Here is a 20,740-nt window from a genome sequence, read left to right on the forward strand (position 1 = left end):
ACGAAGGTAAAGGTAATTATTGCTCTCATGAAGGAGGTATTACATTTTGAAACAGCCTTCACCAAGAGTGGGCAGTGACATGTTGATAGCTAAGCTTTGCGTAGAGCTTGATTTGAGGCATAAGGAACGTTATTGTTCGTGTGTGTTGGGATTTTTTTATGTTGTTTACCTCATTTCAGAACTGTAAGTGATGAGTTGTGTTCACCTGAAGCAGTCTGTCTGTACTTGGCAGTAAGGGATAGGCGGTTAGTATTGCATTATCATATCTTTGAATAATTTTTATTGATGCTATCTTGACATTTCTAATCAAAGGCTTTTCTAGGAAACAAGGGTAAATCAATATATTGTTTTCTGAAGTGAAAAATGAAACTTGGATGTTGATTGAAATTCTGGCTCCTTACACATCAGCCTGAAGACATCTTCACATAGTTCAGTCCTGCAATTATTCAGCCTATAAACACAGAATACCTGTGTGTTATGCAATCAGCTCCACATAATGAATTTCTTTAAAGTATTCCCACACCCATTTTCAGACCTGATTGGTAATGTCTGATGCATGTGGACTATAATTTGCATTCTCAGTAACGAACTGCACAATTAGCAGATTTTGTTCATCTGATTAAACAAGTTTTATAGCTTAGGCATACATACCATCTGTAATGGTTTTTGTGGTCTGCAGCTCACTGTAGACTTTCCCACTAGCATACCTACAGAGTCTGTGCTCTACATTCAGGTAATCAGTGTGGAAATCATGCTATATGCATAAATTCGTGATATCTCTTGTGTTTTAAAAGACACAGGAATTAATAGATGAGATTAGAGCTTCTCTAATTCAGTTGTTTCAATAGTTTTGCTATAGCTCTGGGTTTTAATATGCATTTATGTAAGCAAAAGAAGCTCTGTGAGTAAGCACTGCTAACTCCATTCAGTCTGCTAAGTGTCCTTTTAGGTAGCTCTTTCTGAGTCTAGATCTCCTCTCCACATCCCTCCCCTCTTCATGAACATCTACAGGCAGGTCAACATCTTCCCTTTGGCCAAGAAGATCCTGACCTTTGGCATCGAAATTCTTTCACAGGATGATGGAGAGTTGAAAAGATTTTGCAGGCATTGAAAACATCTGAGCAATTAAAAACTAATCTTCACATGTTTTTTCTGTATTTGACCTGGGTTTAAAAAGGAAAACCTAAAAAGCTAAGTATGAAAGCTGGCAGTGTGAATATTACTCATGTTTCAAATTAGCCGAGCAGCCTTTGCTCTTTATTTAAGAGATTTGCAATTATAAGACAATAAGGTCCAAAGGGAAATATGTTTTAAATACCAGGCTGATCTCTTCAACTCTACAGAAAACAAGAGAGTGAATGTCAGTATGCATACAAACATCTCTTGAGGAGTGTATCTGAAGCTTAGAAAATTGGTCAGAGGCAAAATCTAGATTATGCACATAAATATAAAATAAGTGTAAATAAGTCTTCGGATGAAAAAGTATTGTTCTCCTTTCAGATTTCTCCCACATGTTGTCTTTACATATAACTGTGATTCATTCATCGTTATAAACTTCTGCTGGGATTCATGCAATACAGCAAGGAGTAACTCACAATTCATGTTTGGGTATTTATGTTCCATGCTGTAAAAAGAATGGGTTAATTTGATTTATGTTAGCCATAACATTGATTTCTTCACATTCGTTAAGTCGGTGACTACAGATTAGACCACTTACATGCAAGTTTTATTTAAGTTTAGGACATTCCTCAAATTTTGTGGGCTTACACGAGAGTACTGTGAATCTAATTCCTACCTAGAAAAGTGTGTAGCATTGTTGCCCATGCCGATCTACTGAAGCCTCCCTGCTCAACTGGGTCACAAACGTGACACTACAGTTCTTCTCACCTTTGATATTTCTCAGCTTTGATGGACCTGTGAAGGTAACCATTGCATTTAGATTTCTGCAATATTGACCATCGAAAGATGGTCATTAAATAATCTTAATGAAGTGGCTGAACGCTGTATGTCTGGGTTATTACTCTGCACACTATTTTCTTCAGTGTTCTCTGGAGGAAAAACGCTGTAGCAAGTCTTTTCTTTCAAACTGTTAGCTTCGTATCCAGACTTAGATGTGAACATATTAATCATCAGTCAGCAAAGGTAGTCTAACACCAGTTTTGGTGAAACTGAGTCAGCTTTGTCTGACACACCTTTAAATATTAACACAGCTTTGCACGTGTTGTCTCTAGGAGAAATAAATAGATGATAATATTCTCTTTCAAAGGAATAGCTTTGGATGAAAATATGGGGGGTTTTGTCCCATAAATGGAATCTAGAATAAAAATTAATATGAAGCACGATCTCACAGTGTAGACAAGGTGCAACCTTTACTAAAATGCTTTTCTTCTCGAGTTAATTACTTTATCTGAGCATATTAAAAATACTGAGCTCTGAATAAGAGCTTCTGATTTTTTAATTAGTTAAAGGGATATGTGAAAACAAGATTAACCATGTGGACCCTGTAGTTCTCAAGAACACAACTTGCACTGCTTATGAAGGTGTAACATAAATGTTTCAAAAGTTCAATAGGAACTGCTCTTAGTCAGCTTCTTTTCATGTCTTTATCAGATTTCTGTACCTCTTTTGATGCTTTTTTCTTGCTTTTTTCCCCTCTCTTTCCCCAACTAATGGCTTAGTATTTTTTCCCTTAATTTTGTGAGATGATCATCAGTCTTGACTGGAGAGATAGATTAAAGAAGAGATAAGTGCCTACTTACTTTCCATTCGCTTGCAGTCAGTAGGAGGTTGATGTGTTCCTCTGGGGTGGATGTCAGATCTGCTGAGTGACTAGTAATAATTTGGAGAGTTAGTGCAGTTAACTTGTTCTTGCATAATTTACAGCCTGTAACTAGGGTGAAATAGATAGAGAAATTACTGAAAATGCTTTCTCCTCCCCGCACCCCGTCACTAAGGGTCGTTAGACAAATGATGTGTGAGTGTCTGATGGCTGCTGAGAGTGAGTGCGCGCGCGTGTGTGTGCGGGTGTGCAGGAGAACCAAGCGCCTTCGGATGCCTCCTACCTGTCATTATGATTTGAGGGGATTCATCAATCCAGTCTTTTCTTATTGTGTATTCTAACAAATATCTTGCTTGAATAAAGGGTGTGTCTAGGTTTCTTTTTCGCCCCTCAAAGGAAACTTGTTATTACAGTATTGTTTCTGGTATTTCAGGAAATCCAGTGAAATGCCCAGACAAGTTCTCGCTGAAGATCAAGTCGAGCAGTTTCTTAACAGTCAGAACTCTTCTAACAGTTGGGTTTTGCCTGAGTGGTTGCAGTATCCCAAGATTTCAGCTTTGCAAAGATTCATGCAACAAAGAATGTCTGCTTTTCTTTTATCGAATGAACTCCTTTTTCCTCTTAGCTGCATAAAGCGTATTGTGTATTTTTCTGTGGTTTTTGTTAAACAGTTACAGCTCTTTACTAACGATTCTTAACCGTTGCTGTGCTTCTGTCTTTGGGTTTGGCTAAAACCACAGGCATGTTAGAAGTGGGGGATCTCACCTGAGGTCAAGCAGGCAGACCTACAGCTGGTGCGGGTGGCCCAGACCCTCCCTTTTTAAATTGTAATTACTTCTCCAGCGTGACTCTACTTGGATGCCTTTTTTTTTCCTTTATTGCAGTCTTTGGCAACGCTTTGGAAACGCTAACTGAAAGGTGGGGTTTTTTTTCCTAAAACAAGAAATGCTTGCCGCTCAGTCTGTGGTCAGACTGTGTTGCACAGAGTTAAATGTTGAATAACTGGGCTGTGTCATCCTGACTAACAAATGTGACTACTCTGTCAACTCATATCTACTGAGTATTAAACACCACCTTCCCCATGTCCTGCAAAAAAGGGCATAGAGCAGCACTTTTCATCTCCTGGCGCGTCCTTGCAGGGTGACGCTGGTTATCCCTGTGTGGCAGGGTTGGAGCAAAGAAGAGGCCTCTCCTCTCTCCTCTCCTCCTTGATAGGGGGAGAGGAAGAGTTACTGCTGATAAAAGTGAAGCATTTGTGTGAACGTGGGATGGAGACGAATTTCAAGAATGCAGATGTTTTCATACAACAGATCCTTGCTGGTTTTGTGAGCTGTTTGTGAAAATCTCGCGCTCTGACTGAGTTTTTAGCTCTGAAGTGAAGCAAGCGTAATCCGTGTTCATCACACCCCCTGTCCTTCCCCAGCTACTGAGGTACTTCCAAATTGCTTTATTTGAGAAAAGGCTACTGAATTTAAGGGTCACAATTTAAAACATTGTTTTCCCCAGACAAACTCCTTAGGAAATGATAATCCTGGAGAGGCAGATCCATGGGATCGTTGCTACACCTTGCTCACCAGCCATGCCTTACTCTGCAAAACTAATGTTAAAGAAAGGGGAGAAGATTCCCTGTTGAAGAGGGGATGTTACAAGTTGATATCTAAACTGAGTTTCTTAAAGACCTCCGCAGATGTTAAACTGCAGATTTCAAATGACGTTGAAATGAATTTGGAAATTCATTTGGAATTTTCAAATTCCAAGGGATTTGAAAGCAGAACGAGCAGAATGAACTGGATATGCAGTAGCTGAAGAGGGACAGAATTGCTTTTAAAAGGAAGTAAAAGTCTTACAGAAGAGGCAGAAAGTATTAGGAACCACAGAAACAAACGGCATGTAGGCATTGCCAGCTGGTGTGAGAGAAGAGTCCTCTAGGCACAGCGCTTCTTAAGGGAAGTAGAAAAAATGAAGAAACATAATTCAACAAAGCAATTTCAGGAAATCTGCCAGAGCCTGGTTGACAGTAGAAGTAAACTAGACTTCATAAAACCAGACAATGCTGTAAAGACCATCAGATTTGCAAAACAACACTATTATGAAAAAGACAAAAGCAGCAGACTATTGCTAACATTTAAAAAATAAACAACACGTAAAATAATCTCTTCAGTCTCCAGGCGAGCCAGCCAAAGGATATCCACGAGACAATTTACCATGTATCTTGCAGGATGTTAATACTGCTTGGAGACAGTGATTCCAAAATAAAAGTATTTCATTTAAGCCACTTAAACTATACCAACAGATCAGGAATTCTGGGTGAAAGGCATTAAATGTTAATGTAATTATAGAGAATATTAAATTAGGTACATTCAAAATCCCTAGGCCTGTAATAGCTCTCCTGCAGAATTTAAAAAAAAAAAAATATATATATATATAAAAGAATCTGGAATCACAGTTGGGTCAACTCATTAATGAGACACAGAAAGAAGAAAAGGCCCTGGCATCTAGATGTAGTAATACTGAAATATGGAGAACACCTACTCAGTTTCATGACACGTAACACATCTGTTTATTAAATCAAACTCTTTTCTTTGTTCTTAGTAAACAAACCAAATAATCCTGCCTACTTACCATAGCAGAGCTCCAGCCAAGTCACTTTAACAGAAACAGGGAGAGGGATCAGCATTCATGACTTTTTTTCAAGCCGAATATGCAAAACAACCCACCTCACAACTAACATTAGAAGATGAAAAACTGATAACGTGATCTGGCAGTTCTCAAAAGGGATCTTAAAAAACTTTTGGCTTAGTCCCAGGTTTAGGAATTAAATATTTATCCAGAGTCAAATCCAAATGCTGCAGGAAAAGTTAACAGGGCCCTATAAACAAATTTCTCCCTTTCATACCAGACATAAACCAAGGCTTCTTCCATCATCCCTCCTCTCCACTATGGTTGTGCGGTATTCATATAGACAGCCTGGGGAATTCAATAAATCCTAGGTGGAATGGACAGAGAAGACAGGGAGCATGTATGAGTTTTAAAAGTAAATGATAAACTAGTGTTTTTGTCACCTCAATTGCAAGTGGAAAATACTGACTAGTAAGTATAGTTTTCAGATGAACTCTAATGTCTACAGATGCTGATAGGTTTTAATCTTTTAATGGTTATAAAATCTCACAATATATGTATTCAAGGTAATAGGTAAGTAAATGGAGAGCAATTGCTGGGTGTTACTCTGTATATAAAAAGTGCATCAATTCGGGCATACCACAAGCTGAAATGCAGGGACCCTGGGAGACTATCCTTTCGCTTTTGGCTTTACAACGTTAAAGTAAATGGAGGACTGCTGTATGGAAGTGCATAGGAAAGAGTACTTATGGTTAAAAACAGAGACATTATTTTTATAAAGAAAATTAGAAAACAGATGAAAGCATAAAATTCTCTCATCAGTCAAAACCAAGCCCAAATAATTGTCTTGACCCTGAATCAGTTTTATTTTCTAAGAATTGCTAGTTGTCCCCTTGGGGAATTTCTCAATTCAATGTAAAATAAATTGATCAGGGGGATCAATTGATCAGTCAATGTAAAATAAATTGATCATGGGGAAGATGAGAATTTGAGGTTAAAAAGGCCACTTTGCAAAAACTTGGCAAAATGGAGAGAGGTGCTGCTAAACCTAAAACAATATTATTGGGTAAATCAAATCAGAAAGGTGCTTACACTAGAAATTTTAAACACAATAAGCACTGAAAATAACACCTTTTTCTAAAAACAGACTGCACATGTCTCTAGTTCTTTCAGGTAGAAAAGAACCTCTAAGCCAAATGGGTATCTGATCGGTTTCTCTAAGAACAGCAATAGAGGGGTGAGATAATGCTTATACTTTTTTCTAAACCCTACCTCTCGGTGCTCATTTCTGTATTTGATAGCTAGATCTCAGGCAAGTCTGAAGACCTGGCAGTGTAGTGCTGATATGGTATTACCTGAATTATTGAGAAGAAATGTGTTGAAATATTTTCCAAGGCTTCCTCAGTTTGCAATACAAGAACAAGTGAATATTTTGTAGTATTAATAGATGCCTCTTTTTTTTTTTTCCCCCAAATCTATGCAGAAAACTGATAAACTTTTGGAAAATATTCCTTCTTTCAGTGGATTCTGTTTCTTGCTTCTATATGCTTTAAGGAATTAGTCCTAGGCCCCCTTAGATTTCAGCTACCTATGGGAGTCTCTCAGTGCACCAGAACTGCTCATGGCAGAAGATAATCATAGCCTGGTAACCCTTCCTGGATTTATTACTTAACAGTAGAAACTTGTCTTTAGGCATTGCATGCTGATTTCTTAAGCTGATTGTTTCTGAATTTTTGGCTTTCATTTGGATTGTACAACTCTATGTGTCTAGACTATTTTATTTTATTTTATTTTATTTTATTTTATTTTATTTTATTGTTTTTGTTTATGACATGTGTGATTTGTTTGTACAATTACCTGGAACGTATGTAGACTTGCTGCTGGAGGAGCCCTGATCCAGCCAGTGTGTGGCTGAGTGAATCAGCCATCTAAATTATACCTACAGAGTAGATAGGTCACTGCCAATCGCTGTGAGGGAGAAAGCCAAAGAGCACTTGTGAGAAAATATGTAGAGACAGTCCTTGAGAGAAGAGGAGGACTAAAGCCTTCTCAGGTGTTTTATTTTGAAGAAATGCAATGCCTCGCTGTCTTCTTCCCCTTTCTTTCTCTCTGGGAAAAAAAAAATCTAAGTTAGCACTTTACTGCAATCTGACACAAAAGACCTTCTCAAATAAATCACTTGTGCAGTTGTCTGGTATGACACAGTGTCAGATGCTGTCTTTTTGATAAGTTCATTTCCTAAGCAATTTGTTTAACCCTTTTTATAGACATTGTTTTCTCTGACTAAGTCGTGAGTCATTTTCAACACATAAGTACTCCAGGGAAATGTCACACTCGTCGCTTTTCTCTCTGCCTGCCTTGCTTCACCGCGTGATTTTTGTAAGCCAAAAGACAGAGTTCCTCCTTTGGTTTGTCCCATTCTGCTGGCTGTCATTGGCTCCAATTGGGCTACTCTATAGGCTGATCTTATAGTTGGTATAAGGCCGGTGAAGTATTTGGGAAAGACCCCCCCAAGAGTATCAAGCAAAATGAAGAGGCTCTTAGGAGCCCGTTAGGAAGGGTACCACTCATCAAATTCGTGCTGTGATTGTAATTTCTTGTATCTCAGAAGTCAGTTCCAAGTTGCCCTAAAGTAGCCACCACCAATAAAATGAGGTTGTCTAGGAAAAAACAAAGTGATCCTTTTTCCTCCCAAGGACTTGCTTTAGGAACCAAAAGCTGTCATTCTCCAGAACAGATGGGCCGAGGGCTTGTAAAGGGCCTTGTTTGTTTTTTCTCTAGGGCAAAAAAAACCTGTTTGCCATTTTACAAAAACCTCTTCTTATTTATATTGTAAGCATCCTCATAAATTCAAAAAAGTATACCCTAACTACTTTGGATTTTCTGTGTCATCTGTGCCTGAGGGCAGCCAGGGACAAGTGTTTGCACCCAGGTGTGGTGACAGAAGACAAGAGCAAAGACTGTGGCAATCTCAAAAGAAAGCTCCCCTTGGGAACTGACTTCTGGAGAAGCAAATGTAATTATTGAGAGTCCTGGGCACGCCTGCTGTCACAAGAAAGGAGTGTCCCAAAGACTGTTCCAAGATACTGCAGTTGGTAGCTATAAAAACCTTATCTCGTTCAATGTAAGCACAAGGCTCTTGTCCCCCTGACCTACTCCCTTCATCTTCCCCTTTCTCGCCCTCTCTTTTTTGTTTAAAACTCGAGACTTGAACTGTATACTTCAATGGTCTGGTGATGTTTTCAAAAGGAAAATAAATTAAGACATTTTCTGGGTAAAGTGGTACTTCCTTGTAGTACAATTTGGCTTGTGGGACACGTATCCTTGAAAACCAGGTACCCTCTCTGTGATCTTAATCTTTCCTGAATGGCTGCTGTGCTACAGAGCTGTACGCGTCTGGTGAGTTTATCTAAGGGACCCTGTGTAGATCCCTTGGATTGCCTTTGAATGTTCTGTTCTTTTCTCTAATGAGTTACTGCTGGTTGTAAGCATGCTGTACTTCAAAGGCCGAAGGGCATTAATCATTCTCTTAAGGCTTATGTGATGAGAGACGTGGATGCTGGAATTGCTACCATGGAGAGACAATTGGATCCTGGCCACTCCTTGTCAGGGTAACTTTGGAGTTCATACCCAGAAAGGACTGAAGCCAAAACCCTTTTGTCAACATTTGGATTGGTACTGAAGGAGAATGAGTGTGTTATGAAACTCTTTGCTAATCGTGAGAATATTCCAGCCTAATTATGTCATCTAAACTTTTGAAATCTTCTTTGTTCTGTCTGCAGGGCCATACTGTGGTAATGTGATGCCCGTCCCCAAAGAAATCATTCTGGATAGCAACGAAGCAACTATTCACTTTGAGAGTGGATCCCACGTGTCAGGACGAGGCTTTCTGTTGTCCTATGCCAGTAGTGATCATCCAGGTAAAGTGAAGTCCAAAAGTACTAAAGGATTCGTGGCATAGTCCGCGCTATTTCATTATCTTCTCTACGCACATAGACTTTAGCCCAAATGTTTGGTCCTAAATAATTCTAGATTAGCATGAACTATGATATTTTTAATAGCATGTGTGGAAGAAACAGTTGTAACATTAACCAGATATAATAGCTGCTGAAATCTTACCTGTATGATTTGCAATACAGGCCCAGTGAAAGAGAAAATGAGTACCTTCTCCTTGAAGCTCCACTATATTCTGGGCTCCAGCATCTACCACACAGTGATAGGATGAAAGGATAGGAGAGATTAAGATTTGATTTCTACATTTAATATTCTAGGGGTCTGTGCAACTTTGTTGAAGGTGTAAAACTTAAGAAGAGTAGAAGAGGGAGATGAAAAGAATGAGGGAAAACGATAGCTGTTGCTTTGTATCTAATAAAATTGTTTAAGTATTATACAGAGAGATCTTTAAATGTAATTTCATGTGTAGCCAAATACTTGTCTGTATTTCTATGTCCTGCAATGGGGATTGACATTGGTAAACTTTTCACAGATCTAATCACATGTTTGGAACGAGCGAACCACTACACAAAGGCTGAATACAGGTAAAGAGGGTTTGCAGCTCTTTGCGCTGTAGCTGTCATCTGGTCCAATTGTTAGAAAATGTCATGTAAGGCAGGTACAGTCTTGGTTTTCTGGAGAAGTAAATGTTTTTGAGCTCCGATGCTATAATAGTCCAAGGCCCAGTTGTGAGAAGCAGTAGTGCAGAATGGAATTCTGCAGCCCAGAAAAACGAGGGAATAGAATTACAGAGCAAGTCTCATTTGGGCATACATATACATGGTATATGTAAAAAGAGTTTCCACTTTGAAATTCGAAGTAGCCTCAAATTCCAGTGCTGCTCCTGAGAGCAGATCACGCCCTAGCTGATACAAGATTATCTGAGGACAAGCTATAATTTCTTGGTTCCTTGAACCTTGTGATAGGATTTGAAATGGTAATAAATTGTGCTCTTCTGGCTGCTGTCTGGATGTGCATGTAGGCTTCTTATCAGGGCTGTGCTGAAAATCGTGTGGTAGCATTTCTAGAACAAGAGAATTAAACAGAAATGCCCTTGCAAATCTGCTTTTCTGGTTCTTTGTGTGCCGCTATGTGCAGTCCACTCATGAACTCAAGGGCCCATTTATTTACCTCCTAGACTCACTAACAGACCATCAGCCAGAACTTACTGCTAAAATATTTACTGGTTTCAGAGCATTTCTTTTTTAAGAGTCTGTTTCTGTGTATTGTCACTACAGTTCATGTTTTAAACAAGCCTCTCTCCTCTCACTACAGCAGATATTGTCCTGCTGGCTGCAGAGACATAGCAGGTGACATTTCTGGGAATATCGGAGAAGGATACAGAGATGTAAGTACACAGGATAATGAGGGGAAATTTAAAAAAAGACAGAAGAGAGAAGCATAGCACAACGGGTTTTCAACTTCTGCTGCTTGACTTTTGTCAGTAATTCTTCCCAGCTGTGTTAGATATACCTTTTATTATCAGTATATGAGTATGTTATCAGTATATAAGCACATGGAGATACTTTTCAAACAGACAAATCAATTGTGTGAGAACAAAGTCCACTGATTGTCAAATACACCTACTGACTTGTGGTTTCTGGCTTTCTGGAAAAACCCTGCATAGGGTTTGTCCCTGTAGAGGGAATGCTCATCCATGTACTAAATATTCCTACGACTTCAGCTTTTACTTGTTTGGAGTCCATGTGAGTTTCTTTTCTAAAGTTATGTCTTGTGGGGAAAAAAATACATTTTGGTAACACGCAGGTTTTCTTTAAGATTATGCCTGCAGTATCCCAGCGATCTGCTCTGAGATGAAACAAATATTATACACTCCCTAATCACATCCCACTGATAAATACCAACCTCTTGGGTTGTTTTAACTGCTTGTTCTTTAAAGCGAAGAAGTTGCCTGAGTGGTTGCATTTATCCACAGTTCATATCACACAGTGCTCTGCCCTCTCTGTGCCCCTCACCCTGGACTCTCCTCCCGTCATGCCTGTGAAACCTTTACGTCTCTCACGGAGGAGTAAGCTTAATCACACCACTGAAGTAAAATCCCACCCTATCACAAATATAGCAGTTGCTGAGTTTCCAAAAAGTCAGTGTTCACGTTTAACCTGTTCATCCAGTTATGCGAGCACACCGCTCCAGCCTGGAAAGTGGCAGAGCTGAAGCAGCGAAGAAATGCCACGTTACATTCTCATTAGCTGGAGTTATTCCTGCCCTTCGTTCGGGTGATTAGGAAAGAAAAGCAGCACATGGCATGACCTCATGCAGATCTTATCTGCGCTGAGGAATTTTTGAAAGAAATTTTCCCTCCACCGCTAAGGGGGATTTAGCTTTTCTGATGGGAAGGACCTGCGGGGCTCCCCTGGAGCCCCGCTGCCTTTGTGTCCCCACCCCTCCCAGCCCGCCCCGGAGGGGACAGCCCAGCACCCCAGCTTGTCGAGTAGTGTAGCCCAAGCTGGGCCCGTCTGAACAAGACCAACCTCTGCCAGCAGCCCCTGGGAATGTCTCCTCTGCACCTTTCCACCAGCCCTTCTCTGCTCTGTCCTAGCCCAGTGGTACGTCATTGCCACCTACTTGGCACACAAGTTGTCCTGCCTGTATTTTTCAGCATTATCCCACCTGAGATACGGGCAAATGGGCTATACTTAAAACCCAGCAGCAGCTAGTTGACACATAGCCAAATCCCCTAACGTATGGCATGACTCAAATCCTAAGGCGCAGTAATAGATAGGTCTGCTTCAGGCAAGTCCATCAAGTAATTACCATTTTCTCTTTGCAAAGAAGAGTTGCCTTGCCTTTGATTTTGTTTTCCCGAGGAGTGACACAATACTTGTTAGGTTAAAATCTTACCTTCTCAGAAGCAGATTATTTGCTTTTTCATTTGAAAAAAAAAAGGTGACTTTTGGAAACGTGTTTTTTTCAAGGATTACTCTTCTTTCTCCCTCCCCTGCCTCTTACTCCTCTTGAGCCCGTGCCGGATTTTATGAGCTGTAACACCTGTATATTAGTGGCTTGGAAGTGAAAGCATTAGCAGTTTGTCAGATTGATCCTCTGACCTTTGGCTTCTGATGGCTTCTGCCTTTCAGACCTCGCTGCTGTGCAAGTCGGCGATACATGCAGGCGTTATCGCGGACGAGCTGGGCGGTCAGATCAGCGTCACCCAGCAGAAGGGCATCAGCCGCTACGAAGGTGTCGTCGCCAACGGCGTCCCCTCGCACGAGTGAGTACCGCTGGCCGGGCTGGCGCCGGGAGCCACCCCCGGGGTACAGCGCACTGCCCTGATCAGCAGAAGCAGGTGGGGACGCGCCTTTGGGGAGGAAAAGACGTTAGTTGTGGGTCTAGGGGTTTTTGGGCTTTGTTTCTATGGCTTTATTAAAATGGTGTTGGCATTGGATGTAAGAAAATGTTACAAGTTTTCAGTGGCTCTATACCATGTAGGGTGGTATTTTCTTTTTCTTTTTTTTTCTTCTTTTCCGTCCAAAACATATTTGCAAATTACTTTGTTAGCAGATACATGAAAGTACGATGTTCTGCAACAAACACCTTTAATCAATGTGCTAATAAATCATGATAAATTAATGTTAAAGTTTAAAAAAAGCTAGGAAGAATGAATAAATAAAAAGTGCCATTGAGCCATAGGGGATTTAACTTCTTAAACATTGTGCGTTTGACATGTTCAGAGTTTTTCTCTTTTAGAATATTTATAGCAAGGGTGTTACATTTACCACTTATCTTCTGACTTTTAATTGTACTGTTGTTGAAGTAGAAATATATCCTCTAATCTCTATCCAGCACGTAAGCCCTTCCAGCAACTGCCTCCGTCATTCCTGTTGGTTTCTATTTTTTTAATTTTCAAACGTTATCTGGGTTTTACATGAGGCGTTTTTTTTTTTTTGTAGGAAGGGAAATCTCCTCAGTCCCATAGCCTACGAGAGCTAAGGGAATATGTCTTTTTCATACTTTTTTCCTGTTTTCCCCATGATTTCTCCACATCATCCTGACAATTTTACAGTCATGTTTTCATTCATGAAGAAGAAAAAAAAGCAGTCATTTGGTCTGTTGCTGTGCTTAAACTTCATCACAGATTGAAATGCTTTATACATGATGGCACTGGACTATACAAAGCTGGGTAGCATGTAGACCACTAGTGGAAGGCCTGTAAAGCCTAAATATTATCTATTTTTCTTACACAAGAATTAATTGCCTACGAAAATAAATATAAACTTGTCTCAAGCAAAGCACGACTAAGAGCTCAGCTCAGGCACCAAGCCCTTCCATAAAACAAATAATACAAATTCTTTCCATCACACATGTCAGCTTAGTGAAACCCTAAATTAAATATTTTGTGCCTTAACTAAAGATATTACAGAACTGTTTACATACATTCGTATGCTCATGATCCTTGAGAATCCCGGAAGGAGTAACTCAGACAGTAGCACATAAAATGTTGTAATGAAAGGCAGCTGGGATTCCCATTTGTGTTTTTTTCACAGCACAAGAGCTAGTGGGCAACGAATGAAGCATAGAAGGCATCAAATGTACACGTGCTGGGGGAAAACAGCATTTCCATAATTAACCCATCACCTTAACTGCCAGGCGTCCTTTTAATGTTGCTATTCACAAAATATCCTATACGTTTCACGTGAGTAACAGAAGTACCCACAGAGATGCAAACTTGTCTCTATTACATCAAGCGGGAAAACTCCTGTTTACTTGAAGGAGAGCTGAAACGTGTGCTTCCAGGCCGAAGCCAGCCTCCAGGGCTCGGATTCAGCCCATTTAATGCGAGTCCCCTGAGAGAGCACCCTAACGAGGAGTGCAGCCCCCTCAGCTCTCCTGCGCACCGGGGCAGACAGAGGCACTCCTCGAGCATGATGCACATCTCGAAGGGGCTGAATTGCCCCGAGGAGACAACCGCCGCTTTCTACAGATTATACAGGGAGCCATAGGTAAACAGGCTCGTGCTGTGTCGGATGCCTGCAAACTAGATGGCACAGATTTTGAGAAAAACGGGAGTGTGAGCACAGTGCTTCCCGGGATGCTTCTGCTGCTCCTGGCAGCTGGGACAATCCCGGGAGCAGATGAACTGCTGGTGTGAGCCCATTTCCCGGGAGAGGGAAACTGGAGGATGCAGGGAAATAATTTTATTTCAAAACATGAAAAAGTGTTCCTAGAAACAGTGGGCCTATTTACTAAGAAAATGAACCAGTGCCTTTCATGCTTTAAAAAGGCTTTTGTAAGAAGTATTTCCAAAGCTGGATGATGTCCCTGTCCTCGGGATACCTACATGCTGCAAGAAATTCCTGTGGAGCAGCCAGCGCTGGCGAGAAAAAAACAATGCTTAGACAGCACTGCTTTAAGAGCTTTTTAGACTCCCTTAAATAAAAGCTTACTCAAGTTTTTAAAATCTCATTTGTAGTGGATTTCAGTATTAAAGACTTAAATTATTTAGTGACTTGAGCTGAAATCGACCTCAGCAAAACTGCTGGAGTGCATTGAGCTGTTAAATATCTGCACTGTAATGTGGCGGTGGAGTTACGGCTCGCTCGCTCATCAGCCCTCAAGAGCTGACCTTGGTCTCCCTGACTCCATTTTTCAGTGCGCTTGTTGCGCTTCGGCATCTGTGAGGTTTTTGGTTCTCATGATCCATGCGTGGACCTGTACCCGCGAATGCTATAATGAAGATCAAGTGGCTGAACAAATATATGGGTGTTTAACTTTGTAATGTGGCCTGGCCTGTGACTGTACGCCCACGCACGTGAAATCATTTGTCTTTGAAAATGGAAGAGACCGCATGCTCGTGAATTGTGAAAGATGAGATTTGGGGTTAACCTGCGCTGCTTATAAAAAGCTTGCTTGAGACCGACTCTGAAAAAAAAAAGGATTTGATGCTAACAGAAGTTTATTATGGGAAGCAGCATCCTTTTTTTGCAGAGCTACTGGCACAGGTCTCCCGTGCAGTCCTGCCACCAGTTCTGTTGGCTAGGCAGGATCCTGAAGGTTGTCAGGAAAATGAGGAGCACGGGGTGATACCATCCCTTAAAGGACAAAGTGAAATTTGTGTGACAAATGCCACCTGTCACATTAGGAAACTGATGAATTACCACTTACTGAATTAGTTTGGCCTCTTCAGTGACTTGCAGAATTATAGCAGAAATATTTCAGCTTGATTTCATAGCTTTATATACCTTAGAAATGCTAACCTCCTCCCTTTCTTTGCTAAAATTGCAGACCTCTGTTTGAAAGGGATCTCGGTGACTTTTTTATTACAAAGCGTTATCTCATAAATAAGTATTTGTGGAGCACTGTGATTTCTGTTTTGGGTAGGTTTTACTGATCACCATGGGTTTTTATTTCCTTCTTTCCTCTTGAAATGGATTGCTTTCTATTCACTAAGAAGGCAGAAATTGTTTGGGCTGTAATGTCAAACTGGTTTGCAGTGAGCAGAGCACATCTGATCGCCCCTGAGGCTTGCCTGGGGGGAAGATGTGGGAGGGAGAGCTTGGCTTTTTCCTTCTAGCTACTCTACCGCCTACATGCCCGAATAAATCAGCTCCCTCCCAGTGCTCTCCGTCGTCTCTGAAGGGCTTCATTTGCCTGTAGTCATTAGTTTTCCCCCAGGGACAAAAAGAGGAGTGTTTTTATTGACCTTGACATGGGACCACTTTCCTATTCCCCGTTTGCAGGGCTCTCAAACCATACAGCCGTGCTGTTAGCCCACAGATGGTACCTCGGGGAAAATTTTCCTGGCCAACAACAAAGGGCAGCCTGAAAGGGAGCTGTCTTGATGCTTAAGTGCAGACGTTGTTTTACTGCTCAGTCATGCTGGCCAAGGCTTTTCAAAAGGGGCAAGTGATGCGTGCAGCTAATCAAAGCGACGTTGAAGGGGTCAGATTTTCAAGAAATCCAAACTAATTTCACGTTAAAACGCGGGCTTTTATTTTTATTAGGCAGCCAGTCAGCGTCATCACTTCTGGAATGAAACCTCAGGGGCTTCCCGTTGGGAATCAGAAAGTGGCTTCACGGGAGGCCAAGGAAACCTCAACTCTTCCTTACTGCGGTGATTTTATCTTGTCCTGCATTGTGCAGGGCTGTACGGAGTGGCCCAAGAAATGGCTTTTCTCCTGAAGCAAAGCAGTCCATGTCAGAAGGAGGAAGAAAAGGGGAGCCACAGATGTGGTCCTGTTAATGGAGCAAGAAGAACCATTCCTGATGGGAACTCTTGGTCGTGGTTATAAGAGAACCAGTTCCCACCCAGATTAAAACAAGGGGTAGTTTTCATTCAGTCTGGCTGTGATACACCTGTACACAGAGTAGGAACGGTGAGAGCTCACGTGGTTTAGTCACCATCAAGCGGTGGTTGCCACCATGGTGCTTAAGGCTGGATTTTCTTCAAACTAGACGTTTGAAACTAGACTTAGACTACTAGAAAGTCATTTATTTCAGTGAAGTTGCTCTAATTTAAGCTACTGTAGGTGAGAAGAGACCTGGGCCCGGTGCTGGAGCAGTCCACCGCCGGTAGCTCCTGGCCCTGTTAGCTTTCCCGTTCCTGGCTCTTTTGAATGCTCTTGGGTTGCTGGTCTGAGGAGCAGAAGGGGTAGGCTTCCCCACAGCGGTACGCGGCCTGTGCAGAGGAGAAAAGCAGAAGCATGCAGCAAGAGTAACAGGCTGATGGGACGGGGAGTCACTTTAAAGCGTAACAAATGCTCAAAACCATTAAAAAACTGATCTGAATTCAGTCACGGTGAGAGATGCACAAGAGTGCTCTTACTGGGGTCGGTAACCAGCCAGCAAAGAAGGCGGCTATCTGGCCAGGGGTACTTCCCCAGATAAACAGTGATTCTGAAACCGTACCTCAGTGTTCCCGTGACTGCCTCCGAAAGGCTCAATCACCTTTTTCTTTTCTTACAGTGGTTCGCTGTCAGATAAGCGGTTTATATTTACTTCAAATGGTAAGAATAATGGCTTTATTTTTAGCTATTCAAATTTTACCTTTTTATTTAAGTATTTTCTGTAAAAGTTTTGAAAAGTAACCAGGAGAATGTCAGAATCCTTCCTGTGTCTAGGAAGGATATTTCAGGACAGCGATTTTTTAAAATTGGCAAGTTGAATAAAAAAGTTGAAGGGATGTGAAGTGAGCTAGAAAAAAACACAGAATAGGAATAGGTCATACGCACACAGATGAGAAACAGAAATAGTACTCTGCTGTTACATTTCTGGTGCCAACATATGAAAAATGGCAATCAGATAATCCCATTTTTATGTACTTTAGGCGGCAGAAAATGAAAGCAGTTTTTCTTCAGACATTTATAAATTCCATCTTCGTTACACAAGAAGAGAATGAAAGCATAGAGAGGAATGAAAATATATTTACATTGCACTGATACAGAACGAGTTTTTGTTTATGACTTTCCAAGATGCAAAAGTGTCTTTAATCTGTCAAGCTGTTCATTTGCATAAAACATAGCAAAGGGGGGGGGGAAATTTGCAGTCGTTCATTTGAATTATATTTCAGTCATCTGAGATAAAATCATTTACTATTCCACTGAAAACTGTAGAGCATGTAAAGGCCTTTGAAACTGCCAGGGAATTATTTTTAACTTCATTGAAACCTTATTCCACTGGCCTGTTTTCTCTGAAGAACCTTGATGTGCAGAAATTTTGCGGGTTCTTTGTGGAGTTTGTAATACTTACCTGCAGCTATTATCTTCATGATATCACCTCTTGGCAGCAGTATCAAGGAGCTTCTCTAATGAGTAACTTTCCTAGGCCTAATTGCAGGTGAGAATCATGAAATATTTACAGTAAAGTGTTCCTTTCAGTACAGTGCCTTCATCTGAGAAATGTTTTGTACAGCAAAATTAGTTAATGCCAATCTCGAAACATAAATATTATGTTTCAGAAGGAAAATTTAAAAATATAAGAAGTCTTCACAGGAATGAGAAAAAACTGCAGAGATTAAAAAACAAAATGGCAAAAATAGCAGATGCAGTCAGAAGGTGTCATGTATGTAGGAGTTAAATTGGTAAAGGAGAGGGATGGCAGCACTCTGGTACTGGATCATCCACTACAAAGTGACTAGCAAACACCACAGCTAGTGGATAGCATCAGGCTAGCACTAGATTAAGCAACATCTGACTTTGCTGTTGTGGGTGGTCTTCACATGTTGCTAGCCTAATATATAAAAATATGCTGTGAAAACGCAAAATAACTCCTATGTCTGTCTGTGTGGGGACTCCTAGGCTGCAACAAATCTCTCAGTCTGGAAGAGGGATTCCTCTCCAAGAGCCAGGTTACCGCATCTTCCTACTGGGAGGAGACCAACGAATTTGGGCAACTATTCCAGTGGTCCCCCGACAAGGCTTGGCTTCAAGTCCCGGGATTGGCTTGGGCCTCTAACCACAGCAGCAATCGGGAATGGTTGGAGATAGACTTGGGAGAGAAGAAGAGAATAACAGGTATGTCACTGTCTGGTTATTAGAAGCTGGGGTTTCACCCGGAGAAGAAACTGAGTGCAGCTGGAAAGGTAATAATGCACGAATGCAATGTTTCTTTCATGAAATGTAATGAAATGTTCTGCATTGAAGAATATTATTTTCCTATTTAAAAAATCATGGCTATTTACACGACTGGTCTTCCTGTAGGGATATAGGATTCCACTCAACTGTCATGCATGCCTGATGTGTAAACATGCTGTTAGGCTCAGGACAAAATACTCGCACAGGGACCAGTAGAGTCTGGATGGATGATAAATTGCTTAGGATCTATTAATCTAGTTCTGGAATCAGTAAGAAACATTAAAGTCATAGGCTTTGAAACAATGGCCCAGGTGAAAGAAATTCCTGTTTCCGGCTCCTGGTTTAGTTGTAAAAATGTAAATTACAGTTGCTGCTAAAGATGGAAAGACTGCTGATATGGACCATAATATCAAAAAGCAATTACCGTTTCTGGAGTCATTAATTTGGGCTCTGTTAAAAATTCTGTTGCTCTAAATTCACAATTTAAAACTGATTTCCATTCTTCACCCAACTTTTAAACTCAATTCCAACATAGTTTGAAAAATAAATTAAGACTTTGAAGGCAAAGCTCACAAATTATTTTGGCTTCTGTGTTCGCGTTTGAAAATGTTCCTTTAAAACAGACATCTAACAAATGAAAATGTATTTTGCATTTTGTTAAAAGGGATTAAGACCACAGGTTCTGGATCCACGATGCTGAATTTCAACTTCTACGTAAAGACATTTACAATGAACTACAAAAATAACAACTCTAAATGGAGAACTTACAAAGGGATTCTGAGCAATGAAGAAAAGGTAAGGGAAAGTGGGAGGGGTAGGAAAAGACAGAGCAATAATGCGTACGCTGCCTTGACATTGAAGGGCAGGCTTTCACTGTCAAGAAAGATTAGGAGTTTCAGACTTGTCTAGACTTGGGTTGTCTTCACCAGTGTAATTTACGGCCATGGAGTAGATAGCGAGCTTGTTGAAACAAGGAAGTTATCCAGGGCTTGCTGAAGTGGTGAGGCACGCAGGGAGGCATGTGTATGTGTATATCCTTCTTTTAAAAAAACGGTGACATGAAAGCTGTACAACAGGCTGTTTGGGCAAGTCTTTAGCTCAGCTCAGTGCTTGCCCATGCTAGGAACGCTGTACCAGTGCAGAAGCGTTGGTCGGTACAGCACCAGTAAAGCCGAGTGTCAGCTTCAGATGCACCGGGATGGTCAACCCACCCCCCACAAGCGAAACAACCGACTTGGGTAAAAGCACAGCGCTGCTGGTGGAGCTGCGCCGGCGGACCAAGCTCCTGCTCGGCTGTGTTACGGTCACCAGGGACTGCACCCGTCCTCGCTGGCGGGACTCTTCTGACCCAAGTCTGTGGGCACAGCCTACGTCTGTTAGGAATCGATGTAACTGGACTTAAAATAAATGCTCTTACACCAATATACCTGTCCACACAACAGCTTTCACAGACTCTGAGTGACTTTAACTGTGAACAGATAAAAGCAGCGCAACTAGTCCCTGCAGACAAAGGATGTGCTGCACAGGTTTGTCTGGTAACATTTTCCCCTGAAAACCTCATGTTTCCTTTCAAACAACCAAAAAACCCACCTCCCTGCCCCCACAGCCTTCAAAGTCAGACCGTCACTCGTCATTTCTGAGGGACCTCAGCTTGCCTCAGGATAAGGCTCTACCCGATCCTCAGTCCTGATGGCAGTTTTTAAAAACTTGGTAGAGCTGTAGAGGGATTTCCTACTAGCTCTGATTTTCTTAGCTTGTATGGCAAGGAATTTCACTGTGCAACGTTAAACTGGTTTAGGATTTTTTAAATGTTAAACGG

The 20,740-nt window shown here is 41.2% G+C and overlaps 1 protein-coding gene across 1 annotated transcript in view; it reads left to right on the forward strand.

Annotated features, from left to right (window-relative positions):
- The window catches only part of DCBLD1 (discoidin, CUB and LCCL domain containing 1), a 49,268-nt gene that overhangs the window by 18,191 nt on the left and 10,337 nt on the right, over positions 1 to 20,740 (forward strand). The window contains exons 3-9 of the mRNA XM_075145728.1: positions 9,181 to 9,318; positions 9,885 to 9,936; positions 10,667 to 10,739; positions 12,490 to 12,623; positions 17,315 to 17,355; positions 18,646 to 18,861; positions 19,586 to 19,716. Of these exons, the coding sequence (XP_075001829.1) occupies positions 9,181 to 9,318; positions 9,885 to 9,936; positions 10,667 to 10,739; positions 12,490 to 12,623; positions 17,315 to 17,355; positions 18,646 to 18,861; positions 19,586 to 19,716 (785 nt within the window). The remainder of the gene's footprint in view (positions 1 to 9,180; positions 9,319 to 9,884; positions 9,937 to 10,666; positions 10,740 to 12,489; positions 12,624 to 17,314; positions 17,356 to 18,645; positions 18,862 to 19,585; positions 19,717 to 20,740) is intronic.

Source organism: Calonectris borealis, chromosome 3, assembly GCF_964195595.1.
Source record: "Calonectris borealis chromosome 3, bCalBor7.hap1.2, whole genome shotgun sequence".
NCBI lineage: Eukaryota > Metazoa > Chordata > Aves > Procellariiformes > Procellariidae > Calonectris > Calonectris borealis.